The sequence below is a fragment of the Alternaria ethzedia genome, assembly GCF_023757985.1.
Source record: "Alternaria ethzedia strain BMP 0044 chromosome Unknown scaffold_5, whole genome shotgun sequence".
Taxonomy (NCBI): Eukaryota; Fungi; Ascomycota; class Dothideomycetes; order Pleosporales; family Pleosporaceae; genus Alternaria; species Alternaria ethzedia.
Window position 1 is genome coordinate 1,118,452 of NW_026056198.1, and position 26,336 is coordinate 1,144,787.

Genomic DNA, 26,336 nt, shown 5'->3' on the forward strand with positions numbered 1-26,336 from the left:
GTAGTGGAGCCGTGTATTTTGACAGGGCATGAATCCCCAAAGTAGTATGTGGCTGACGCACGTCAGTACAGCGAACGATCGTGGTTGCAAAATGCAAGGCCAGAACCTATTTGGGTTTTGCGGCAGGATTATGATCCGAGCCTCGCGGGATGTTCGAATTCAGAGTACGCAATCGATTTAGCTATGCGCCCGCTCCAGAACCACAGTTGAGCCATGCATGAGCCAGCCAGACAGTATATTTCGGGGTTGGAATTGCGCACTGCCGCAGATCCGTACTCAGGCGGGTAAACGACATCGTCCACACTGACTGTTGAGATTCCGTGGTCTCGAGTCAACAAGAACGCATACTGCAACATCCGAACAGCGTGTTCAAAACGCAAAAAAGTATGGGAAGTCGCACCGCCACAAATTATTGCGATGGCCAGAACCTCCAGCGCAAGGCATTGACCCTGCTTGTCTTGTGTGCTTGGGTATGGGCATGCGGGACACAGCGATGAGAAGGGCCGACACTAGACAAGCTATAGCGTAAAGGGCCTGTTTCGCGAAGATCCTAGTCGACCTCTTGTTGTGTGCTGCACATTCAACTCCGAACAATTATTGACCAGGTCGTGATTGTACCCGCCTGTATGCAAGACGTGTTTCATTTTCTGTTGATGGTGTTCGAAGGCACATGTCCTATTGGTGTGCGGACAGGTCTGCAGAGGCTTTGGCGACCTCCGGAATATTGACAAGCGATTCCCGTCGAAGGATAAGCGCAGAGAGGCTTTCCACCGCTACCATCAGCTTCTAAACATACGATTATCCCCAAATGGCACGACGGGTTGAAGTGGGTTTAGAATAGTCAACACACCGTTCAGATCCGGAGCCGAGACGGCGATGGCGCGACGTTCTCTTGCGTCGTTGACTAGCCACGCGATGTAGACTCGGGCGTTTACTCTGTAGTCTTACTTTCTTCGCTTGCATCAAACCCTGATTCGATGAAGATTGAAGCGACCCTCCGCCTGTAATGGGGTGCAGTGCTAGATTCACTAAGCGGTATACCCGCTTCTGGAAGGCCACACAAACGTGCGACCACAACAGCAACAGGCCATGGGCAGCACTTGGAACGCCCAAAGCCACTGCGACGGGTGATCAGCACAGGATTACTTGCTACTGAGTACCAATAGTTCGGAACCCTAGTTAAGATATCACGATCTTAGGGTTCCATGCCATGCGAACGATGCTACAACGTATGACAAGCCTTGAATACTCAGCGGGCTGTAATCATGCTTGACTGATAGCGCTGTGCGCCATCGTACACCAAGTCGTGCGAGCTCGGGAGCCAAATTTGGGCTCGTTACGATCGTACACCTCGCATTGCGAATGCATAGTTCCGAGGAGAAGACTTCGAGTGTGGGCGGCATGGCCCGTTACAGGGCTTAAGTGCCATGTTGATTATGGACCGCCGTCGGCCGGGCTCACCGTGAGGGAGTAGCGAGGCGTGAAAGGTAATTCGTTGGCGTCGGTCTCGCCTATGCACGCGCAACCCCGCAAGCAAGCCACGAACCCAATTAGGAGGGTGAAAACACCGGCCAGATGGTTGATCATCCTTCCCGCGCACCGTGAGCCGTGCCATGCTGTGTTGGGACGCGACACACATGACGGCCCGAAAGCGAACAAGGATGCGGAGTAAACGTACGAGGAGTTCTGCTGTCGCTGCCCGCGCATGCTTTTCTCGTCACCCATGCGTGTGTCCAGACCGTGGCTTCGGCTGATAGATTACCTTCCACGAGCAGAGCCTCATGATCATCGCAACCCTGCTGCAGCATGCGCATGGCTGGATCCCAATCTCTCAGGCCTCTGAGTGTCGGGACAGATACTGGAGATGTCCACGCAGTGCGGAGAAGTGGTAACTGCCGGATTTCTCAAGATAGTCGGGAATGGAAGAGAGCTGACCGCGTATTTTCATTCTTCAATGGAAGCGCCCACAATACAGTTTGTTGTTCTTGAGTGCGCCCTATCGTTGGCTTGCGCAACGGAGCCTGCTAAACGTGTCGCTGGGCTTGACTGTGACTGCTATCCAGCGAGCACGGCTACGGTACCAGAAGGTTTTGCTTGCCTGGCGCCGCTCCGTATCTGCAGGCTGAAGCGGCTGCCTCATGGTGCACATGGGCGCCCTAGGCTGGCGAGTTTCCGCCGTCGCAGTGGGTTTGAGGGGGTTGAGAGGGCTAAGGCCGAGCAGACCCTGACCAAAAGTGATCAGACCACCTGGCATCTGAGCAAAAGCAATTCTGCGCTGCGAGGGGCACTTGTGGGACCACGAGATAGCAGAGCTAATCTGTCCTTCTTTGACACGGTACGTCGCTGGAGGACGAGCCGGCGAAGGACTTGATTGGCGCCAACCTTGGAGTCCTCCTTTAGTACGCTGACACGTTCTGGCCCCCATTCTTCGCCAACCCCAGTCCTGCAGGAGAGTTGCAAACCAAGCGACATTCACTCCACATGCGCGCGCGAGCCCATAAGGTGATGAAGAGTCTTGGCTGTGAGGGTCCAGGGTGCCTGCACATGGACCGATGTCGTCCTCCTTGGTGATCCGGCATACGATATCAGAGTGTCTGCTCGCCGACCACTCTATAGACCCTCGCTCACGAAGGTACTATTTCGAGAGCGGTTGTCCTCTGAGCGTGGCTTTGGATCGACAGGATCAGCGGGATCGAAGGATGCGCTGTGCGTGTCGCCGCCCTCCCAGGGCACAACATATCGACCAGTGTGTTATTGTTCTATGCGGAGCAAGTGAGGATTTATGTAATGTAAAGAACATAGAAGAGATCCATGGATGTAGTTGAAGTAGAGTTGATGTGGAGCGAAGGGTCCCAACACGTCGGGTCGCCTTCAGCCCTGGTGGAGGAAGGTACGAATGAGGCAATTGCGCCTAGTGCTCCAACGCCGTTTTCATCGAGGCTACGGAGACTACTCTGCCGACATTGCTCGTATAGTATGGTAGTCGAGTTATGTTTTGTGCGCGTTTCTGCTGTGGGAACTGAGGTACCTACTGACCTCACTGGCTATGACGTACATATTCGATGGGCCCACACGGAATCTTCGCTTCCGAATAAAGTTGGCAACCACGGAGTGTCAGCAACACGTCTAAACAACAAGTCGCATGATACATTCAGAAGAATGCGCGCCGATCTTTCTTTCCAATACTTCTTAAATGTTATCGCATTGCGATAATGATTGCGTCGCATTTGGGCTACCAGGCCCTGTCGGGGAGCTGTGATCTTCCCCGGCAATCACTTAACAGCGCGGCACTAGAATGATCATCCACCAAACTTCGACATTATCTGAGGTGGAGTACATTGGTTCACAGCATGGAGTCAAGGTATGAGCGTCTTATTAACGAAAACAAGTTGCAAATTTCTATCGTGGTAATGCATACACATTCTAATCGTGGATATCAACGCTGAATTACTTCGCATCAAAGCCCGGGTATCGAAAACAACAAGCGCCCATTGGAAACGAAAGAGATATTGTCTGACCGTCGAAGATACCCTGGCTCGACTATTCCATCGCACTGACCTCCGTACTGGCGTTGATTGACGAATAACGAAGCGCAAGGGTTGGGTTGCACCGGTAGCCGTCAATGTGGCGAAGTGGTTCATGCTGTCGAGTGTTTTGCAAGAGGTCATCCAGACCCATCGGTCTGTTTCTTACTTCCGCTTATGATGATGTCTTTATATTTCTCGCGTAGGATGGCGCCTGCATCTTTTTCTGCCTTCTTCACATCCCTCCCGGACCAATCATTCTTCCAGCAGCTAATCGCTGTGTACAGCTTGAGCCAGGAATGGTAGTATCCGAACAAAGGGTAAGCCGGGATGACAAAGAACAGGAGGAAGTCCAGAGGATGCTCTCGAAACCATCGCCAAGTCTTGATGAGCTTCGTCGCCCATATAGCCAGGATCAGGCAGACAAGTCGCGCGTTGCCATTCGAGGAGTTCTGATACAGTCCGGATCGCCAAAAGTTGAAGATGGCCAGACCATCCCAGAAGACCGCGAAGTTGTACATCCACGGGAAGTACACTGTCCACACCCCGATAGGCCATTTCCACCAGATGGTTCGATCCGAAAAGAGCGCGATGGGATTCTGACGGAAAGTTGTGCGACTCCAGCGCTCACATTGATCCACGTACTTGAAAATCTCCACGCTGCCCAACCTCGTCATCATAGTGGCCTCTGGCGAAGATTGGACCTTGATGTTCCATCCACGGTTGATGACCCACCGCGTAATGAAGTTGTCATCGTCCGCAAGGAGGGGCCCGATACCTTTGTTGGTTAGACCTTTTCCTTCGAAAATCTTGAGGAGGTAGCCAGCGGGTGATATGTGCCAGCTTTTGAGGTAGCTCAACCACTCGGAGACCCACGTAAGGACGTATTCCTCCACGAACTCTGCCCTGAACTTGGGATCCTTTGTTATAGCGGTCAAGATGGCGAGCGTACGACCGGAAATGGCAAATACGGCGCCATCACCAGCATTTGATGCCCTGATCTCATAACTATGGCGATCAAGATACTGCGCACCAACGGTGTTCCAAAAGCCAGAGCGATACCAGCTTAACCAAAACCGCATGCGACTTTTTCCCTTGTGTGCGTCTTCGGTGTGAGAAGGGCGTATGTATTGCACCCGCTTGCGTGTTCCAACGAGACCAACTTTTGGATCGTTAAAAGCTGGTAGAGTCGCTTCCAAGAATTTTGGATGCCATACAGCAGTGTCATCGACCATGATAGTGATATCTGTATTCACCATCCCGATAGCTGTATCAGTCTGCTTGCGCTTGTTGGATTCAACGATGTTTTCGTACCCAATCTTTGTTTTATCTTTCCAATTGAATATTGGCACCACGGTATCCCATATCTTTTCGTAGCCGCTGTCTCCTTTTGTGAAAGCTTCTTTTACGGCTTCGACCTCCTGTTTGACAAGATCTCTCGCTTGTTCATTGTTTGCAACAAAAATAAGCCGCCCAGGCTTGTTCCGAAGGATTCCTTCAACCATCAATGCGAAGACCGGGTTGTTCACGGGGCCGACTGTAGGTACAATTACTGTACAATGTTTTGGCTTGAACTTCAAGTTATCGTACGGCACGTCGGCTGCCTTGTATTGAGTATAGAAGAATCGGGTAACGATAGCGCGCCAGTATCGAAAGACTATCAAGGCCGAGAACCAGAGGAGACCCTTGTCTTTGACCGACATGCTCTTATTGATCGTAACATGGAGGATTAACATCGGTACGATATGGAGGAGGTTCCATAACACATTGGGTTTTTCTCCAGGCGTGTTCTTTCGATTCGACTCCTCGTCTCTCATTGTGTAGTAGACTATCCAAAAGGACCAGACTCCCAGTATCAGGAGGTTGAATAGGCTGTAGGGACGCCACCACGATGTATTCGAACCAAAATCAGGGTTATCTTCTAGCATCCACAGCCATGCAGCCCAACCTGCAGATATGGCCCCGAAGATTTTGGCAAGTTTGTGCATGTTCTCCGTAACGCTCGGATCGGGAGACGTGGGTGGACTGGGAGAAGGCGTGTCGCTCGTATGGTTCGCATCCGTAGACGTGGGCGGGCCGGATGAAGCCATATTGCTTGTATTGTGGCTGTAGTTCTGGTTGCAGTTTCTCACTTGTTGCGTTCTGCTGTTGTGTGAGAAGTAAACTCCCGCAGAAGTTCGTTCATATAGTTTAACAGAGTCATTGTACCACCAGGAGTAATGAGTGAAAGTCGCGGGCCATGGTGTTTGATGAGTCCATCACAGCGCCCTCAATGACTGTCATGATGGATTCTCTCCGCAAATACAAGAGGGTGAACTGCCACCACGCTGATAACGGTGTGACTGGCATCGGTAAGCGCCTATGTGAGTGTACACTGCACAGATATTTGGCAGTGAAACAGTCGGGACTTCGAGTAAGATCGAGTCTATCGCAATCTTGACTGATCTATTGTGTCGATATGTTCATTTTGGTATATAGTTGTTAATGGATGTCTCCCGTTTAGACAATAGTGAGTACCTTGAGCCGCAGTCAAGTTGGCTCGATAACTCTATGAGATATTTGATCTAATGTGTATGTCAGCGAGAGTGTTCATCGGGTTACATTTTCGTTATACACCACGCGAATATTGGGCGGACAAGATGTTTATACGAAGCTCCAAGCCGCTGTAAGTGGACGCTGATTAAGTATTCATGGAAGATGCGGTTGTTATATTTCCCGCAGGACTTTCTAAGTATACATAAATCGGACCATCCTCACGAGTCATCCAACACCTAGGCATCGAGCGCTCAAACTACTACATCAGCACGTTCCCCAAGTATGAGGAAGAACACTAGAGCATATATGTCACGAATATAGTCAAGATTTGGCGCATCTTTGAGAGTATCTTCACCGCGCATGGCTGCTGTAGTATACTAATACAGAGATCAAAGCATTCCAATTCCAATCGCAAGCCCTGCTAAGGGCTTTTGACGTGTACATGCTTCACGAAGGTTGACTCATCTTCTTTTTCTTCCATACCTCGTGCGCACATTGACATGTATATACTTGTAGAATCCATGCATCATGTAGCCCTCGCCATACTCGGTAACCATGATGCAAGACTCACTCCCTAGATCCCTCATACACATAGCGCATTAGTTATGGTGACTGGTCACTTGCGCAAGGACGGACGGATAATTATCTCAGCCATCAGTGATACCAACTGCCAGCTACTTCAATAGATATGACTGGAGTCCATGCCTTCATCGGTAGACATCCTATTGGATGCAATAGAAAGCACGGCTATGTATCTAACAGCGGGAGGGTAATATCATTTCTTTGTCCCATCGAGCCGTGCGTAAATACATGCCGTGTCCCAACACATTGCCGTGTATACTCGCCAATAGCAACGAGCTCAGTACACCTGACTCCTGAATGATAAGAGGAACGTTCACATAGCAATATGGCTCCAGCTTTGACGATGAATCCACTCTCCGTGCAGATCCTGACGACGGCATCTATGCTTACGGGAAAGCCGCTCCCGCACTCGCGGCTGCAACCAACCTCTGGACTCAGCAGCTTCTCCTGCTCACACAGCGCACCTAGCTTTCTCTTCAAAACTATTTGATCGTTCTTGACTCACGAGCAGGTAGTCAACAGATCCGTTGAGCGGTGAAGGACTGTCGCAGGACACCAGAGGACCAGGCGCTTCGCACTTTTAGTCGACCCAAGCAGTGCTACCTCGAACCACGCGAGCTCCCCGCATGCTGATGATAATCCGGGGTCGAGACTCAGACACCGATGAACCCGCCATAGAAAGCACTTGTGTGGCGTGGGAGCAAGCCAGTGTGACCTCCAACATCAGATGCCTCGTCCATGGGGATAAACCTTGCGGGGTCTGTACCACGACACACCAAAAACTCATCTAAATCTCGTCCTTACCGTCCACAGGTCGACCTTTTCTTGTCCCGAGACTCTCTGGAATGTTTCTAGTTCTGGAATGCAGATGTGGTCGGGCAAAACAGGCAGTCGCGGGGTGAAAGCGCTATTCCCGAAAGAACCTCGGGAAGGTATGTCGACGCGCCACGTGAACGTCTGGAGAAGGGAAACAGTGACCTTGGCCGCACCCGACTCCTTTTCACACGCGTTTCTGTTTGTCACATTTCACATCTCCATGTTACTTTTCCCCCGTTTTGCTGTCGCTTCGCGGGAACAAGACCAGTTTGATGAACTGGCGATGGCTCCCGAGGTCTCCACCACTCACGAGCCCCAGAAGCCGTTTACCAGCAAAACTACTGAAACCGCCCAACGACCAGCGAGTCTAACCGCCACTACCTCTACCACGAGGCTACAAGTGTCTAGACTCCCATCATGCGGCACGTCCACGTTTTCTGGGGTCAATTTCGAACTGCTCAACTAGGCGAATTACCCGCGAACCGCTCGAACCTTGCACCTTCGTCCCTACAAGTGCTGCAACATCGCGAGGCTTTTGTCCCTAATCTGATCATCGCGCCCAATGGTATGTGTATACAGCGGCCCAGTAGGTCATGCAATCTCCAACGAGGATCCCCCTCTGCTAAGTGCAGCCGACCTAGATGCATCTTTGACGGTGAGCAAGGGGTATGGCAGCATGCTCATCTTGGTCGCGAAGAAGATGCGCATGGCTATAAGTATATCACGGAATCCTGGTTTTGATATCTATCTGTACGACAATATATCTTGATCACACATACGATACCATGTCTCTCAAATCTCTTCTCCTATCTCTCCCCATCCTGTGGCGCGGTGCCACTGCACTACCAGCCGGACCTGGCTTTTGGGCCAACGGCTCATCCTATGTCTACTCTTCAGACGATATCCATGCCTCGGCTGCATACAACCTGATCGACACGTACGATGCCAGTAACTGGGTAAACAAGTTTGACGTTCAGGATATCGGTGATCCTACACGTATGTACACTGGCTGTTCATCCAAGTCACTTGCGGCTAACAACCATCTAGATGGCTTCGTGGACTACGTCAATGGGCAGCAGGCTCAACAGCTTGGCTTGCTCAAGACGCAAAACGGCCAAGTTTACATGGGTGTAGACTCTACAACGCACCTTGACCCCAACGGTCCTGGTCGAAAGAGTGTACGCGTGCAGAGCAAAACAGCTTACAACCGCGCACTTGTGATTGCAGACTTTGCTCATGTGCCCGGTAGCGCATGTGGCTCGTGGCCCGCTTTGTAAGTTCCTTGCCTGGTCACGTTTTCGTCTTCCACACTGCACAAGACTAATGATGTACTTGCAGTTGGATGGTCGGCCCCAACTGGCCTAACCAAGGCGAGATCGACATCTACGAAGGTGTTCACAAGGCCCCCACCAACCAAGTCACCCTTCATACCTCACCTGGCTGTAACCCTGGGATTGGCTCAGGAGGTGAGACAGGAAGCCGCGGAGGGGGGGACTGCGGTGCCGGCGGCGGCTTCAACGGCTGCGGCATCTCCGCCAACAACCCCGTCACATACGGCTCACAGTTCAACGCCAACGGCGGTGGTGTATACGCCACACTATGGACAGACGGTGGAATCAAGGTATGGTACTTTGCCACCCGCGACATCCCCGCAAACATCCGGAGCGGAAACCCCGATCCCGGAACTTGGGGTACCCCGATCGCGAACTTCGGTGGAGGATGTGATTACAATGCCAAGTTCAGGGACTTGAACATCGTGTTCGACATTACCTTCTGTGGAGACTGGGCGGGCGGTGTTTGGGGCTCGAACTCTTGCTCCCAACTTAACCCCAGTTGCAATGCTTATGTGGCGAACCAGCCCCAGGCCTTTGGTGATGTAAGTCTTCCTCCTCTGGTGTTGTTGGGAGAGAATATACTAACAGTGACTAGACGTACTGGCTCATCAACTCCGTGAAGGTCTACAGCGTCTAGATATTCACGTATCCGCCTTCTTTTCTCATCCTCCAGCTTCGCCTAGATGGCAACCCCATTCGTTCAAAGTAAATACCTTCTCTTTTCACTCTTCTTGCTTTGAAAGATCACGCATCTTGGACAATCGCTTTATACCACTTTCGTCTATACCCAACTCTTCTACTTGTATATATCTACCTTCTATCAGATATCCCATAGCTTTTACTGCGCATCAATAGCTTGCTTCAACGCTTCAACTTCGCCTTTCTGCCACTCGGTGACCTTGCCCTGCCACTTTTCTCCCTTGCCGCCTCCTTTCGCCGTGCTGACAACCTCCTTCACCTTCGCCGCCATCTTCTCAACCAAGTCAGGTTTGCCAAACACGACGATGGATCCAGAGCTCTTGACCTCGCCTGAAGACAAGACTACGACAGCCTCTCGCTCTTTGACAATTTCCTTGACTTCGAAGAGCACAAGGTTGATGAAGTCAAGACCATCTGTTGCGCGATGCATAAAGGCCGTATCGTGGCTTTGTAGGTAGTTCTTTATGCGATCACCCTCGAACGCTGCTATCTCAGCTAGTAATTTCTTCTCCTTCTTCTGCCCTTCAGAGATAATCTCGCTCATTCTCTGTACTTTTGCCGCAACTTCCGCAGGCCCCGACCCGGATGACAAAGACACAGCGATGGAGCGAAGACCGTTGATAGACTCCGTAGCCATCTTGATCGCGCGATCTCCAGCCGTGAAGAAGAGCCTGCAGTTGGTGCCTCGTACCGACTGCATGTGGTGTAGCATTATGACATTGATGTGCGACGAGTTCTGCAAATGTGTTCCACAGCAAGCGTTGTAGTCCATATCCCCAATCTTGATGAAGCGGACAACACCCCTCTCTTTATCGTAGTCTTCAGGTAGGCTATCGCTCCCCTTGCCTTCTGGTGTTTCCACAGTGATTGGCATGCTCTCCCTAATCTTGGCATTGCAATTCTTCTGAATAGTTTGGAGTTCTTCTTCCGATGGTTTCCGTGGTAGTTCTACGTAGTTCATTTCTCCGGGCTGACCCATGCTCCAGCCCAGAGTAGGCAGGTCCATGGAGTCCATGACGGCTGAGAGGAGATGTTGGCCAGTGTGCTGTTGCATGAGGTCCCAGCGGCGGGCAAAATCGACGGTTTGACGGACTGGTGTTCCAGGCTCGAGAGGTGTGGGAGAAAAGTGGATGCAGCGGAGACCGTGACGTTGTATACTCCTTATCGGTACTTCCTCCTTCTTTTCGTCTTTCAGTGTTGTGAGGACGCCGTAGTCGGTATGCTGGCCACCGCCTTCCGGAAACAACACCGAGTCCGCAAGCTCGATAAGCCATGTCTTGCCGGATGCTGCATCTCCGTTCTCAAGACCTTTGGTGGGGTCTGTGGACTTCTTCGTTTTCGACTTGCCATTCTGTTGTGAGGACTTTGGTGGCACGTATTCTTCGCAGGATACCACCTCCGTCTCGAGTGTTTGGAGATAAGAATCCTTTTGACATTGCAAAGCGCCAACAATGGCGGGAGTAAGGGCTGCAGTAACGCCCATAGTGACAAAGTTGTAAGATCGATATGTGGTTTGAGAACGTTGGATGGACGATGGAGTATGACTCGACGTCAAGAGCACTCTGGAGCGAAAGACAGAGAAGCCGAGGGAAATAGTGCGTTTAGTCAGAGCATTGACTACAGACATGGAGCGTCACTACTTGAAGGGCTTCCACTATGTAGGGTTCCGCCAAGATATAAGTTAGATGTTTGAACCTCTCCTCTGACTGCATCGTCGTCAATCCAGATTAAGAAGATGCGGATGGAGATAGAGTGGCTGCATTGAGACTAGACTGCAATGGGACTAGTGTCTTCCCGTCCGATCAACGCGCTCCAGGGCTTTCCAGGTGCCCGCCACGATACCCCTCTGCACTGTACATCATCGCGTCGCGCGACAAACACTGCCTTCGAAACATGGTCCCTACTTCCTGGCCTATTCATGGCGACAGTAAACGCGATGGGAACGATGGCGGGGCCTGCACACCCACCGCTTCACGGTTTAGAAGCGATGATGACGTACTTGAAGCCAAAAGTCGCGAAGCTTTCGAAAGGCTTTCTTGATCACTACTAATGAACAGACTGCTGACCTCCCTCTTTAACATGTCGCGACCGAAAAAGCCCACGCATGCAGCCGTAACGCGATTCGTCGAGACGTTCCTACCGCCGAAGGAAAACGATGTCCAGCGACTCTACCACACGCCGCGAAACCCTCGATACGACCCTGAGACCGCCGTGGTTGAGCAGATTGTATTGAGTGTTACCCCTACACCAGGGGTATACTCATTGATTGGCTATCCACTAGACGAGAGCACCATTGGCGCAACGACGCTCCTCCCAAGAATATACCCCCGGCCGCCGCGAACACTATGCTTTCTGCACCGGCCTTTCCAACTCGACAGGCGCAGCGTGCGCAAAGGAACACTTGTACTTTCGAGCCATACATCTTTCGACGAAGTCCTCACTGTTGGATGGAACACGGTGCTGGCGGAGCGCCTGGGCATGGTGACGGCAGACTGCCTCTGCGTGCAAGGCTACAAAGGAGATCCAGAGAGAAAGATTGGAATCATCGGCCAGGTCTCTAAATCTCTGGATGCAATTCTGAGCCAAGTACAGAATGAGTTTGGAGCATCGGAGCTCGCGCACGAAGGATCCTCGGACGAGATACGCATCATTGCGATCATGAACGCGTTCAACGAGGACGAGGTGCATCGCGTGTTGGCAATGGCTCAGGAGCGCGGGTGGATGACGGAGGGTGAAGACGGCGGACACCTGCTTTACCTGACCGGTCAACCCAGAGTCAGTGGCATGGAAGCAGCCAAAGCGCTGGGCATGTCAGTAGCCTGCGTAGGACATCGACAAGGGGAAGACTGGGGCATTCGATTTCTGGGCCAAGAGCTGAGGAAAGCGTTCCCTGGTGCGCGTGTGGAAGAACTGTATGAGGAGGAGATACCCGTTGTAAGAGAGAAGAAAGTGCCTGTAACACAAGATACCGCGCCGCAATGAGTCACCTGGCTGATAATTCGAACGAATTGCCAACCGGTCCCCACTGCCTCTTACCTTACATTCCGGTCTCTTACCACCAGTGCTGCCCTCATGCCATTTCCGTGCAAATGGGGGAGTCGCGGTGAGGCGCACCTTCCCATCTTTAAAGACAGCGGTAGCCTCGCGTGCTCCAACTCCCACGTCTTGAGCCACTTCTTCTACCACTTCCCCCACGCTGTCACTTTGTTCCCAATCGTTTGAATTGACCTCATTAATTCCCTTGGGTTTTGACACTGCAACTGCAGCTTCTCAGGATGCCCTTTCCTTACTTTGACAACATCAGCACGGACTTCACCGGTGTATGGACAAGCCCACGAAAGCGAAAGGCCCCATCGTCCGAGAAAGAGGTTTTGGAATTGCCTCCATCGAAGCGCAAGTCGAGCGCGGCATCATGTCCTCACTCCATGACCATTGTCCGAGCCACCAGGCAACTGTCCGCAGAGAAGGCGCAATGTTCAATCTGTCTCGAAGACTACCTCAGCACCCCCGACGGCCGCGAAAAGGTGATACCAGTCAAAATTGGGTGTTCTCATATCTTCTGCCGAGAATGTATTGAGACGCACCTCTCCTCGAGTACGAAGTGCCCACTACCTTGGTGCGATGCGCACCTTCCCTTACGACCAGATGCGTGCGAGTTATGCGCAGCATGGACGAGAGAAAATGCGGCTGCTGGGTCACTTGTAGTGACAGTACGTGCTATAGAGATGCTCGGTAGTATCAAGGATGCCCTTCGACAGCTCGCTCAAGACGACGACGCCTATACACTACCAAAGCAAGCAGAGAAACGACTCTTCGCTCACGTTCGCACCACTCTGAAGCGATACGAATGGCAGTTTCATACGGGTATCGACCTTGCTGAGCTGCTGGATCCTTTCTTGCTCGCCATCAACATCGCAGATGCGCGCAAGCACTATGGCTCAGAGCTCAGCGCACCCAAACTCGAGCATACCCAATTCCCACCCCGCGAACACGATCCTGACGATTACCCACCCGACGAAGAACCCTGGATTGCAGCGTTTTTCAGGCAATGGGCGCTGGACTATGAGAAGGAGAACGGAGAGATAAAGGAGGGCTGGGGCGTCTGGTCGATGAAAGCAGATGATGAGGCAAGTTGGGAGTGGCCGTACAAGCGGATACAGGCACACAAGACTGGCAGTGATGGTCGTATAGAATATCTTGTCAAATGGGTAGGGCAGCGTCACTTGGCGTCTTGGGTCAAGAGGGAGCAGCTGGTTGCTGAGGCTCGCGACATCTACGACAAGGCACATGGGGTAACTCATCGCTCGGAGGAGAATGATGGTTCGGATACCTTCCAGTAACTTGGCATGGCGATGACATAGCGGGAAGCGATGGACATCACTGCTAATCTTTTCGTACTTTCATCACTTCCAATACTCTAACTGTCATGTTGACGAAGCCTGGGCATGCCGTAATTTGTGTCGCATTATGAGCCTACGAACGAGACATGTTACGAATTCCTACCATGTACTCTCAGTTGAAGTATACATGTTCTTGTATAATCTTCATATACACGGTTTGGATGCTGTGTAGGCGGCAGCCAACACCAACTCTAAAATGCTCTAGTGTCGTGTTACCCTGCGATGACGTGGTTTTGACTAGTAACAAGGTTTACTTTTCCATCTAGACTCCTTGCTCAATGTACTCGAGTCATTGTGCGGCTATGCACATGTCGTTCCTTCCAGCCGTGAGTCGCTGTCGTCTGGGAAGGATCGTTTTTTTATGGAGTAGTATCGTAATAACATCGCACTGAGAAGTTATACAACCTGTCAAATTTTCGAGTTCTCTATCGTAGAATCGAGCGTAGAATCCCAGGGTCTAGTGCACCAACGTAGCGGACTGGCCGTCTTCTTGAACATCTACAACTCCCTCAGTCCGCAAGACTTCTGCTGAACACACGGCGTCGTAAATACGACGCATATCGAGCTAGCATTATAATTGTGTCGACTCAAGAGCGCGCTGAGGGTGTCTAGCCTCCGATTGGAAAACAATGACGACGGTGCTAGAGGCCGAGAAGCAACGTTTCGGCACAGTCTACTACTACTGCGTCTATTCCAGCCCGTTCTTTTCGGCACAGTCCGATGCACTACCAGAACGTCTTCGACTACTACATTCACGCTTTCCAAATTATTCCTTGGGTTCAGCCTCACCGATCATCCGATATGAAGACACCTAGACGGGCCTGCTAAGCTAACAGCGCCTCTAATATTGAGCATACGACTCTTGATTTGTCGACCGGCATTCCCTGCGCTAATTTGTTTTGGCGACCGTGCTTGAACGTTGATGAGATACGTCTGCAAGCCTCGTCAAGGAAAAGGTTACGGCGCCCTTGCTTTCCGAGAATTGCTGGTCGCACGTTGACCTATGCTATTTGTCGTTGCTGCCTGTGGTCTCGAAACTCCAGAGGTGCCCAACGGCTTTTCGTCTCGAGTTTCAGCCCATCTTCTCATTTCGGATCCCGCCCCGCACCCAGCCGTCGCCTGGTTTCTCCTTCAGGGCTGCTACCCGTTTCACCCACAGGAACGCCTCCAGTTTTCGAGTGCTGCAGCTGCACCGACGGCGCTCGACGTTAGAGACGCCCAACATTGTTCCCTTGCTAGCGACCTGCAGGCACCTGAGACTGACGATTTACGCCAAGCCTCTAGGCCGCATCCGGGATAGAGCGCTCCACAGAACCTCGCTCAGGCTTGCTGTCATCTCTGTATCGCGCGGGCCCTGAAGTTCAGCAAGACGACGCGTTGTCTTCCTTCTCTGCATACGTCTACCCTTCCCCTGGGTCTCATCTTCCCCGCTCCTAAGTGTGGCCTCCTAGGTGTGGCGCTCACCCTCAAGTAAGACCTGTCTTCCTTTTATAAGCTTGCACCCCTCACTCTCTTTCGTCTCGACAACTTCCAGCCACTGCTGCGTGCAGCCAATATCAACATGTATCCGAATCCTCTGCCTGCAAAAGCTGGATTTTTTTCCTTGTCCTACTATGAGGCGCATTCGTACCACCGTAGCAAGTCGCACTACCTGCAGCAACATCCTCATCCCTCATGTGTAAACATGGCTTTCCCATCTGGGTCAGTGAGATTTGCTGGTAGCTCGGCCCTGCTGGTAACATGGGAATATTTCAAAAATCTGGCGATTCCTTCTCTTTCAGTATTGCTTTCTCGGACCTTGCAGACCGAACGCTAACATGGCATTACCTTTAGGCCTTTCTTACCCATCCATCGGTTCTAGTACCGAACCATTGGGTGACACCTCTTCGTTTTGGAAAAAGTCTAGAAGATTACATATCAAGCAAGTCTTGTCGAAGAAGAGAAGACCTGTCGACTCCACGGGCTTTGCTTCCAGCGCATATCGCAGGATCCAATCGGAAAACACATCCGAATCCGGTGGTCCTCCGGCCTTGTCGCACGTGCCCATTGTCTATGATCAGATTGTAACACCCGAGAGTCCTTGTACGAATATTGATTATAGCCCTTCGCGATCGAGTGGCAGTCCTAGCCTCGCTGGCTCTCCATTGCCAAGCGACAAACCCTCCAGAGAATCCAGCGTTTCGCCTCGTCATGTGGAGATTGTGATACCAGATTGGGCTATACTTCTACAAAGAGTCTCACCGTCTTCTATCGATCCCATTTTCGATCTTGGTGGATTTCAGCGCGCACCTACTTCTCTACATATCCCGACCAGGATGGCTAGCCGGACCAACACCCTGAACTCTCAGACATCGGCACCCTATCTATCGAGTCGAAACAACAGCCAGACCAGCTTGCATCATGAAGACGGCCAAGATGGAACATCGTCGACCCGGACGCCTGGTATCTCTCAGTCACCAGCCATGCTTGCAGGCCTTGCGACACCAACGAGTTCAACCGCGGGGTTGTCGGGCTTAGTCTGCAATGTACATCGCACAACAGGCAGGGAACCGCACCCGCTCGTAGGCGCCACCACCACAATATTAGGCGACAAGCTGTATGTTTTCGGCGGCCGTCGACTTTCCAGAACAAGACCGCAGCTTACCTCGGACCTGTACGAGCTTGACCTTGTCAAGCGCCACTGGACAAAAGTCGACGCCAAAGGTGACATCCCGCCTCCTCGGTATTTCCACAGTGTTTGTCCGCTTGGCGACACGAAGCTGGTTTGTTATGGAGGCATGTCACCTGTAAGCTCGTCTTCTAATCAAGCAACTTCCGTGATACAAGGTGCTCCCGCCGATGCACAACCCGAGGTGGTGGTCATGTCAGATGTTCACATCTATGATGCGCCGACAAAAACTTGGATGCACGTTTCTACAAGCGAATCTCCACAGGGTCGCTATGCTCACTGCGCGACCATACTTCCTAGCTCGGCCGTTTTCAGTTCGACCGGAGCTGCGGTGACAGCCATACGACACAATCCACCTTCATCGAATCCAAACCAAGGTTCCCTGGGAGTGCAGTTGGATGGCGAGGGCGGTGCGGAAATGCTTGTTGTGGGTGGTCAGGACAGCGCCAATCACTACATTGAACAAATCAGCGTATTCAACCTCCGGAGTCTGAAGTGGACGGAAACGAGCACATTAGGCAGAAGTTGTGGCGCATACCGAAGCGTAGTCGCGCCCCTCACTAGCATTGACCCGAACGATATTGGTGGAGGAACACGACAGGGCAGTGAAGCAAGAACACCGGAGGAACGGAGTCCGAACAAGACTGGCGAGTCATCGATGCTCATTTACTCAAACTACAATTTCCTGGACGTCAAGCTCGAACTACAAGTGCGGCACCCCGATGGTACGCTTTCCGAGAAGCCAATGCACGGCAACTTCTCGCCGCCAGGTCTCCGCTTCCCGAACGGTGGTGTTATCAACAACCACTTTGTAGTGAGCGGCACATTTCTGACATCGTCGAAACAAGAATATGCGCTTTGGGCTCTTGATTTGCGAACGCTGAGCTGGGGACGAATCGAAGCCGGCGGCAACATTTTCAGCCAGGGAAGCTGGAACAGAGGTGTGCTCTGGAACCGTCGGAATTGTTTCGTCATTCTTGGCAACCGCAAGAGGAGCTTGGTCGAAGACTATAATCATCGGCGCATCAATTTCTCGAACATGTGCGTTGTTGAGCTAGAAGCATTCGGGCTCTATGACAACCCACGCAAGGTGACGCCTGCGTCAGGGTTCAACTCTGTCAGCGCACCGCCACAGCATGATAGACTTGATATGCTTGCTGGTGGCCGCACACTGCTACCCGCAGCGACCGAGCTAGGTCAAATGGCGTTGGGTATGAAGGAACTTGCTGATATGGATTTCCTCGCTTTACATGGCGAGCGCATACCCGTTAATTCCCACATCATTGCTCGACGCTGGGGTCCATATTTCAACCAATTACTCCGCGAGAGTGCTCAAAGCGCAGAGAAAGAAAACGCTGAGGCGGCGACTTTACGGCCCACTGCCACAATGCATCCCTCGAGGAACTCAAGCATTACTATTACACCTTCTATCCGAACGAACTACTCAACAGCCACAACACTTACCGCCAACACTATAACACCATCAGAGGCTACAGCTGTATCAGCGAACTCCTACTCCTCATTAAGCCCACCAGAACCTTCATCACACTCACCATCACAACGGCCTCGAACATTATTCCTACCTCACACTCATCTCACACTTCAAGCGCTTATACATTTCTTATACACTTCATCACTACCACCACATAACTCCGCCTTATGCTCACCGCAGATTCTCTGCTCTCTCCTTCAATTAGCGCGACCGTACCATATCGATGGCCTGTTGGAAGCGATTATCGAACGACTTCACGTCCTATTGGATAACAGGAATACTGCGGCCATCTTCAATGCTGCGGCCATGGCGGCTGGCGGTGGCTCTGGTATTGCTTTCAAGGGCGTCAGCGGTGTATCAGGCACGAACGGGACCACAAATGGCTTCTCCAACTCAGTTTCGAGCAACAACAGCACAGTCGCGGACGTCGAACGAAGTCTGGATGCTGGTCTGCGCGCACTCCGCGTCAACACAGACGTAGATCGAAATCACGACGATGAGGTCAGTTCAGCGGCGTCTGAATCCACGTCGGCCTCGGCCTCCGATAGCGGTTTTGGGGATGGAAGTGGCATTGAAGACAGAGAAACCTGGAATGGTGAAATGAGCGCAGTGGTTGGGCTCCAAAAGCGAGGTCTGCGGGGCCTGATGGAGGGTCGCAGAATCAGGGAAATGGGGAGAGGGAGAGATAGAAGCAGGGACGATGGTGGTTCCATAGGCAATGGTGATGGGGTTGGCCTTGGCCTACAAGGCGCTTGATCAATATGATGAGAGAAGAGGGGGAAGCAAGAATGGTCATCTACATCGCGAGAGGGGGTTGGTAGAGACTGGCGTTAGTTGCTTCTTCGATGGGAAATTTTCATGATGATATGGGTGATTTAGGATCGTGATAGAGATGAATCAATATGATAAGTACTATGGTATCTATGCTTCCGTTCCAACGTCATTTCAGTTCCCCATTACGTCGTTCTTAAAGACTTCTCCTCGGCTCGATGGCGCGCTGGCTTTTCATAAATCATATGCGTAGCCGTAGCCATTTGGAAGGACTGTTAAAGAATGGGTCCCAGTCTTTCTGCCCTGATGGTTTTTAAGCTGTCGTCCTGGTACTGGTATACCTGGAAAGGTCCTAGTTGGGAAGAAAGATCTTCGTGTCCCAACAGCCGATATCGTTGGGTTCGAAGATTCCTTGTGAACTTCGATATTTTCGAGGAGCAGAGTGTGTACTGTACTCTGCTCAATTTGAGTAGTAGCAACGCGATGCGCTGGGCAAGCCGCGACATTGAAAGAGTGCCTCTCAGTCGTTTTCTCAAACACAACGAACGTCCCCTTTCGTGTTTCTCCAAATCTCTCAATGGCCCACCCTAGCAGCCTCAGGTACCCTCGGCATATAAGGCGGTGGCGCTTCAGATGAACATCTCCCATCCCAGCTCTCCGCCTTCCCGCCAATCACCCTTCCAGACGGTAACCGCACTGTCGCTATCCCATCTTCGCTCCTCAACACCCTTAGCCCGCTTCCCGGTCCGCCGTTCATGCGCAAAGCACGTTCTTGGTCGTGTCTTCGACTCCGGCTACGCACGTAGACTAGGCTGAGGACGACGCCGACGAAGGCGCCAACGAAGATGATGATGATGAGAAGGACAGTGCGGTGGGTGTTGCAGGAGGAGTCGTAGGTGGTTTCGCAGTATTCTGAGCGTTTTTGGTGGGAGGAGGGTTTGAGAACTGATGAGTGGAGGAGATGGGGTGCCATTATTTGTGTGGGTGTCGATAGTATGTAGATGTGTATAGTATAAGGGATGTACCAGATGCAGGCCGTATACACACAGTAGGTATAATCGAATCTCTCGTGCGTAAAAGTCCTTGGTATGAACAAAACATCCCAAAGCGCGAACCCACACCCTACATATCCCTTTTCCCACTCCCCTCTCCTGGTCAATCACCTCTCTCCACATACACAACTAACAACAAACCACCATCTCGGCCTCAAGGCGCAGCAAGCAGCCTCACACGACTTGTCAATCTGCCAGGTTTCCGCTTACATTTGGTACCGCGCCTCAATAAATCTGAGAAGAGACATTTTTGCGCCGTGCCTTGCCTCAGGCGTCTAAACGGGGTTTCAGCATGGGCGTTCTTTCGTTGGTTGCTGGCTTTGCGGAGAGGGTGGTTGCATGCACTGCCCCGCGGCGTTGGGCCTTGGAGGCAGCCTCACCGGGCAGTTTCTAGCGCGTGTGCGAGCGAGGCGCTGTAGGTAGGCATGCGCGCAGCGGGGGCTTTCAGCGACATTGTTGTCGAGATGGGCGGGCACAATGGGGTATTTTGGTGGACAAAAGGCGTTGTTGGAACAATGCACTGGGTGCACTGCGGGAGGCAGCTGCGACCGGCTTATCTGAAGCCCGCGACAGCATCCTTTCGAACGCACAGTGGCTGGCGTTTTGGCGACCTTCACGCAGAGCGCACATCTCTTTGATATTTCCGCCCGCGGCGTTGCTCTACTCCACAGTCGCTTATCAACTTCCGTTCTCAACTTTGGACGTTTCAACTGCACTGTGAAGGTTGTTGGGCGGCGCTTCGCGACACAGAACTGTGCCGTGCGGGGGGCTTAGCTGTGCCTTCTTCGCGCAACATGTGTCTGGATTTTAGGCATCGTGTAATCTTGTGATCGCGCAATTGTGCCTAGGCGGCCTACAAGGCGGTTGCTGAGCGATCAGGCCCAGGGCGGTTCATCACAGAAGGCAGGGCAGGGAGGGCGCAGTTGGCGAGGCTGTCGCACGTTGAGTCAACACGTTGCTTTCGGCGTGCAGATGACCAGGACGGTAAGTGAACGCAAACAATTTGCAATGAGAGCACGTAGCGGTGCTTCTTTTGCTTTCACCATCAGTTTGTCTCTTGCTCGACCGCGTGTTGGACATGGCCTTCAGGCTCTCTCGGACTATTAGAGGAAGCCATCACATCACAGCCTTCTCAGAGTCTATGTGCAGATATTTCATGATTGCGTCTGCAGCCAAAGCCATGAGATAACGAGCTCATATAGTAACAGACATCGTGATCTCGATAGCTACCTCAGCGAACTGGTGCTATCCGAAACCGCGTTGACTGACTTGGACTGTGCACTCATACGCGTGTGTCAAACTTCACGCGCACCATGGACCTTTATGTCCCGAACCCGAACTGGAGACTCTCGCCTCGAGGCCGAGCACCCAACTGGCTCAGGGTCCACGCCACGCTGGTCGACATGGGTGACGCTCCAAAAAGTTCACTTGGAATCCCCCGCGGGGACCTTTCGGTATCCCCGATTAGGCAATCCACAGAAGATGCCGGGAGGCTTCCCCGCAAACAGAGCATCGCGGTCTTCCACAATCGTCCATGCATGCCGTGGAGGAAGACAGTCCGAGGCCAGACCTATACCAAGAGAGTCCGGTGACCAGAGTTCCGCCTGGAGCCGGTTTAAAAGTCCACAATGGCCCCGGCTTGCGTGGAATCGACGAACCGATCTCGCATTTCTTCTTCTGTATAAATACCCTTCCGCGAGCGACGTTGTTTACGCATACTTTGATCTTCAGTTCTGTTTCGTCTCTTTTCGTATATCCCTGATATTCAATGATCCAAACCATGCCTGCTACCCAAGGACTTCCAGAGTTTAGCCTGGCGGGAAAGGTGGTGCTGGTGTCGGGTGCTGCTCGAGGACTTGGTTTGACACAAGCAGAAGCGTTGCTGCAAGCTGGCGCACGAGGTATGCATCTCCACATGTCCAGAGTGACCAGAAGATCCTGAACTGATATGCGCCTGCAGTGTACGCACTTGACAGACTCGAAGAACCCTCAGCAGACTTTGCGCCAATCGCCGAGAAAGCAAAGAAAGAATACGGAACCTCGCTCGAATACCGCCAAATAGATGTTCGAGATGTGAAGAAGCTCCACGAGATTGTTGAGGAAATCGCCAACAAGGAAGGCAGACTGGATGGGTTGATCGCTGCTGCCGGTATTCAGCAAGAAACAACTGCGCTGGAGTACACAGCTGAAGACGCGAACCGCATGTTCGAAGTCAACATCACCGGTGTCATGATGACTGCGCAAGCAGCCGCGAAGCAGATGATCAAGTTTGGAACTGGAGGAAGTATCGTGCTCATCGCCAGCATGTCCGGCACAGTCGCAAACAGGGTATGGCGGTCCCTAGTCCTTACCGTTTCTCACACTAACAACGTCAACAGGGTCTCATCTGCTCAGCATACAACGCGTCCAAAGCTGGTGTAATACAACTCGCTCGCAACCTCGCATCGGAATGGGGCGAGCACAACATTCGCGTCAACACAATCTCGCCAGGATACATCGTGACGGCAATGGTGGAGGAGCTCTTCAAGAAGTACCCAGAGCGAAGAGACACATGGCCAACGCAGAACATGCTGGGTCGTCTGTCGAAGCCGGAGGAATACCGTGGTGCAGCTGTCTTCCTGTTGAGCGATGCTAGTTCATTTATGACTGGAGCAGATCTGAGGATGGATGGAGGTCATGCTGCGTGGTAGAGTAGATAGTTAATTGCTAATACAAAGTACGATGTTCAAGGCGCTGTTACTTTGGGGATATGTGAAGGTGTTCTGTCCAATACGCAGCTTCGGAAGTCCGTGGGATGATGCTGAGTAAGCCGAGTGGCCGCGATTGTCGCAATGTGGGCAGGAGGGCCAGGGACGTTCGCTGTCGCTAGAGCGCGGTTGGTCGTTCTTTCTGCGCCATGAAGACTTCAAACGGGTGACAACAGCACGACTGGTAGGGGAACACCTGCCATGTGCTACTCAACGCCTGTTCCATCATATTTACACCGCGGCATAACCAGCTACCGCCCGTCCAAGACCAAGCATCGTTACGAGCATGACGGCGTCTACGCCCTCTACCCTATCCCGCTCTAGGAACGCCATATTGTTCCTCGCCGGCGTATCCGCTGCATACGCGACATATCTCATTGTCACCAACGTCCAGAGCCCCGGCGCAGGCGATGGCCTCCAGCGCAGCAATGCGGTCCGTAGACGGCGCCCACGCGACCAGCCATCGGCACCCCCGCTCCCTCTAAACGAACGAGACATACCATTTCTAGGCCTATACGACCTTCTCGGTTACCAAGTACCGCTTGACCCTCGCAATCTGGGCACGCCGAGCGAATTACGCGACACGATCCTGCGCGCGCAGCCACACGCCGACAATGAGATGATAGAGCGTCTCACCGAGAGCTTCTACAACGAGTTCCTCGACCGCTTACTAGTCGTACTCTACCCAGACCGCGCTCTGTCCCCGTCGCAGGCAGATGATATCCGTATCTGGCTGCAACATCGCAACCCCCATAACGCAGGAGTGCATCGTGCTGCAGTAGCCCGCGCTGCGGCAAGGCATGCGCAGATATTCCCTCCTGGCGATTATCTTGGTGTCGATGACGCCGAGAGCGTCGCAGCTACCGACCTGTCGTTGGGAAGCGACGAGGACGCGGATGACGCTATCGATCCCGAAGGCCAAACCCTCCAGCGCACGTTATACCATATTGCGGAGGATCGCGCAAGACTGGAGGGCGTCATACATCGCGGAATCACATGTAATGGATGTGACGAGAAGCCCATCCGCGGAACCAGGTGGCACTGCGCCAACTGCCCGGACTTCGATCTGTGCTCCAACTGCGAAGCAACCAACTCACATTACAAGAACCACATCTTCTACAAGGTCCGCGTACCTGCGCCATATCTGAGCCTCCAGAAACAGGAACCGCTCTACCCCGGCAAGCCTCACATGATGAGCCCCTCGATCGACCCAGCCCTCAAGAGACGCCTCGTAGCCGAAACCAAGATGGAAGCAGAGGAGATTGAGGCATTGTGGGACCAATTCACTTGTCTCGCAGGCTCCGAGTGGGCGGGTGATGCAACTGGGGTAGGATGGGCCATCGATCGACGCGACTTCAACCACGCTTTCATCCCTCGCTACAACGGCTTCGTCGCCGCACCGAACCTCGTCTACGATCGCATCTTCGCATACTATGACACGGAAAAGAATGGCCTCATCGGGTTTGATGAGTGGGTCAAGGGTCTGGACGGCATGCACGACTCTGATGTGAATGTCAAGGCCAGAATAGTCTTCAACGGATACGACATCGATGAAGATGGCTACATATCGCGCAAGGACGTACTGCGCATATTCAGGGCATACTACGCCATCGAGAAGGAGGCTACACGAAACTACATCTCAGAGCTGCAGGACGAAGTGACTGTGCGAACAGCTTTGGACACAATACGCTCTAGTCAGCCACTTGGCTCTGCTTTTACGCCCCGTAATATGGCTGCCTCGAACGCAAACAACCCCCGCCTACGACATAAACAAGAAGAAGACGCGATTACGACTCCACCGCTGCTTGAGCACAATAGCGATGTGGCAGACCGAGCTGAGATGATAGGGACCGCAGGTACCCTTCACGTCGCACCCACCTATACACCGCAAACGCCAGGGGAACAACAGGCGGACATCGTCACTCGGAGATGGGCCCGCAGGCAATACTACATCGACGAAGAAGAAGGTTTAACGCGGCCCGAAGGGTTTGAGGAATCAGACCCTGATGAGCCAGAGACTGCCGATGGGGTGAACGGAACGACTGAAGCCGCAGACACAAATGGAGACTTGGCCCGCAACAGGAGCTCGCGGTCATCTTCAAGGGTCCGCTTCCAGGACGACGTGGAGATGGACACACGCTCTAACGCCTCATCATCCAGGCCTGTCGGCGAGCGTTGGGGTGGCTATGAGATACCTGAGCCCGAACAAGATCTTGGCAAAGAGGTACTGTATCAGGTTACGCAGCAGGCTTTTAACGAATTGCTTAACCCGCTTTTCCTTGAGAAAGAAGATATGGCCATGGACGCACATGAGATGCGCAGCGAGCGTCGCGCAAAAGCGGCCGCTATCGACGAGCTGACTATGCACCACTTCACAGAGAGTAAGGCTGCTGTCGAAGCCATTGTTCACGTCGGCGCCTTTCGATACTCCAAGTGTATAATCGACAAATTCTGCCGGGCCCTTAACCATGTACGCCCTATCAAAAGCTTATTCCGCAACGGTACCGAGGATACGCCATGCACTCAAGAAGAAGCATGCCGAGTGGTCGAAGAACTTTACGACAGTGTGGAAGCGAAAGTGCTCCAATCCGTGAAGGTTTCCAGGCCCACAAATGTTGACAACATGACGACGTGGAACACTTTGTTGATCAGGTCACGGCTTCGATCAGAGGTTGTCGATGCTACCATGGAGTGTATAGACAACAAAGGCTGGCTGATACCACCACTCGTGAATGAGAGTCTGCCTAGTATTCACAGGGATCCTACCATGCCTCAATTCCGGCCGAACTCGTCCAATCTTCCACCTGCAGCGACTTTGCAGACTACCTCGGACAGCTCTTCAAATAGTAGTGTCACTTCCGACACTGACACATCCTCGATAACCTCGGGCGAAGATATTATGAATCGTTGTTTCTTCATCGCGGCAGGCCACGATGGCCTGGAACGTTATCCGGGGCAAAGATCCGTTGGCGAAATTGAGCCCCTGATACTTGATGGTATGGACTCTTCTGTTGGGGCTCCTCCGCCTGACTCTTCGGCGAGACAGCAAAACAAAGAAGACGATCCTTACACGATCAATTGGCGATGGTACACCGACAATCCAGAGTTCTACCATCTCTTCGCTCAAGACTCTGAGGGCGTGGACACATTTCTTTGCGCTCATAACCCGATCAATCATTCCGCGAGTCCACATGATCCGGAGGCGAATCAACTTAAGCCGTTGCAGCGCTCCATTCGACAGCTCGCTATGAACCCGAAGTCCAACTTACATCTCATAATGCTAGCGAGTCTTGAGGCTGTTGAGCAGGAGATTGACGAACGAAAAGGAAGCGGGCTGGTCAGCTTCGAGGAGTTTTTGGAGCATATGAGGCAGGGCAGATTGAAGTTCCTTGAGGCTTGGATGGAATGGGTAAGCATGTGAACTCGTGAGCATGAAGATGGGCGTCCTGCTGTGTCCACTTCACTCAGACTTCATATGCTTAAAAGGGAATCTTGCAGTTCCGACCCGCCTTGGCTTGTCGTGCAGATCACTGTGCTGACGATTACATCTAGCCCAAGGCACTAGCGATTCTCGGATTTGACTGACATCGCTTGTGTAGTTTCTACATTTAACGAGTCTCTCATCACGATTTCACAGCTTGGCTTGCGACTGAGGTGTTAGTCTGGAGCCAAATCTGGTTGGTCAAGGTGGCACTACGGCAAGGGATATACATATC

General features: G+C 52.4%; 8 protein-coding genes across 8 annotated transcripts; 6 read left to right on the plus strand and 2 right to left on the minus strand.

The window, feature by feature from the left end:
- Nucleotides 1–3,664: 3,664 nt before the first annotated feature.
- On the minus strand, nucleotides 3,665–5,341 carry J4E87_003089 (uncharacterized protein; the record flags this gene model as incomplete). Its single annotated transcript, XM_049374722.1, has 1 exon — nucleotides 3,665–5,341. The coding sequence occupies one exon, from the start codon at nucleotides 5,339–5,341 to the stop codon at nucleotides 3,665–3,667; it is 1,677 nt and encodes a 558-aa protein (XP_049235713.1).
- Nucleotides 5,342–8,242: 2,901 nt separating this feature from the next.
- On the plus strand, nucleotides 8,243–9,428 carry J4E87_003090 (uncharacterized protein; the record flags this gene model as incomplete). Its single annotated transcript, XM_049374723.1, has 4 exons — nucleotides 8,243–8,453; nucleotides 8,505–8,730; nucleotides 8,796–9,333; nucleotides 9,387–9,428. The coding sequence occupies 4 exons, from the start codon at nucleotides 8,243–8,245 to the stop codon at nucleotides 9,426–9,428; spliced, it is 1,017 nt and encodes a 338-aa protein (XP_049235714.1).
- A 201-nt stretch (nucleotides 9,429–9,629) lies between these two features.
- J4E87_003091 (uncharacterized protein) lies at nucleotides 9,630–10,973 on the minus strand (the record flags this gene model as incomplete). The annotated part of the gene is made up of 1 exon (XM_049374724.1): nucleotides 9,630–10,973. The coding sequence occupies one exon, from the start codon at nucleotides 10,971–10,973 to the stop codon at nucleotides 9,630–9,632; it is 1,344 nt and encodes a 447-aa protein (XP_049235715.1).
- A 566-nt stretch (nucleotides 10,974–11,539) lies between these two features.
- Nucleotides 11,540–12,472, plus strand: J4E87_003092 (uncharacterized protein; the record flags this gene model as incomplete). Its single annotated transcript, XM_049374725.1, has 1 exon — nucleotides 11,540–12,472. One exon carries the CDS (start codon nucleotides 11,540–11,542, stop codon nucleotides 12,470–12,472), a length of 933 nt encoding a protein of 310 aa, XP_049235716.1.
- Nucleotides 12,473–13,215: 743 nt separating this feature from the next.
- On the plus strand, nucleotides 13,216–13,830 carry J4E87_003093 (uncharacterized protein; the record flags this gene model as incomplete). The annotated part of the gene is made up of 1 exon (XM_049374726.1): nucleotides 13,216–13,830. One exon carries the CDS (start codon nucleotides 13,216–13,218, stop codon nucleotides 13,828–13,830), a length of 615 nt encoding a protein of 204 aa, XP_049235717.1.
- A 3,386-nt stretch (nucleotides 13,831–17,216) lies between these two features.
- Nucleotides 17,217–18,806, plus strand: J4E87_003094 (uncharacterized protein; the record flags this gene model as incomplete). Its single annotated transcript, XM_049374727.1, has 1 exon — nucleotides 17,217–18,806. One exon carries the CDS (start codon nucleotides 17,217–17,219, stop codon nucleotides 18,804–18,806), a length of 1,590 nt encoding a protein of 529 aa, XP_049235718.1.
- A 2,847-nt stretch (nucleotides 18,807–21,653) lies between these two features.
- Nucleotides 21,654–22,563, plus strand: J4E87_003095 (uncharacterized protein; the record flags this gene model as incomplete). Its single annotated transcript, XM_049374728.1, has 3 exons — nucleotides 21,654–21,774; nucleotides 21,834–22,201; nucleotides 22,252–22,563. 3 exons carry the CDS (start codon nucleotides 21,654–21,656, stop codon nucleotides 22,561–22,563), a joined length of 801 nt encoding a protein of 266 aa, XP_049235719.1.
- Nucleotides 22,564–22,906: 343 nt separating this feature from the next.
- On the plus strand, nucleotides 22,907–26,041 carry J4E87_003096 (uncharacterized protein; the record flags this gene model as incomplete). Its single annotated transcript, XM_049374729.1, has 1 exon — nucleotides 22,907–26,041. The coding sequence occupies one exon, from the start codon at nucleotides 22,907–22,909 to the stop codon at nucleotides 26,039–26,041; it is 3,135 nt and encodes a 1,044-aa protein (XP_049235720.1).
- Nucleotides 26,042–26,336: the final 295 nt, after the last annotated feature.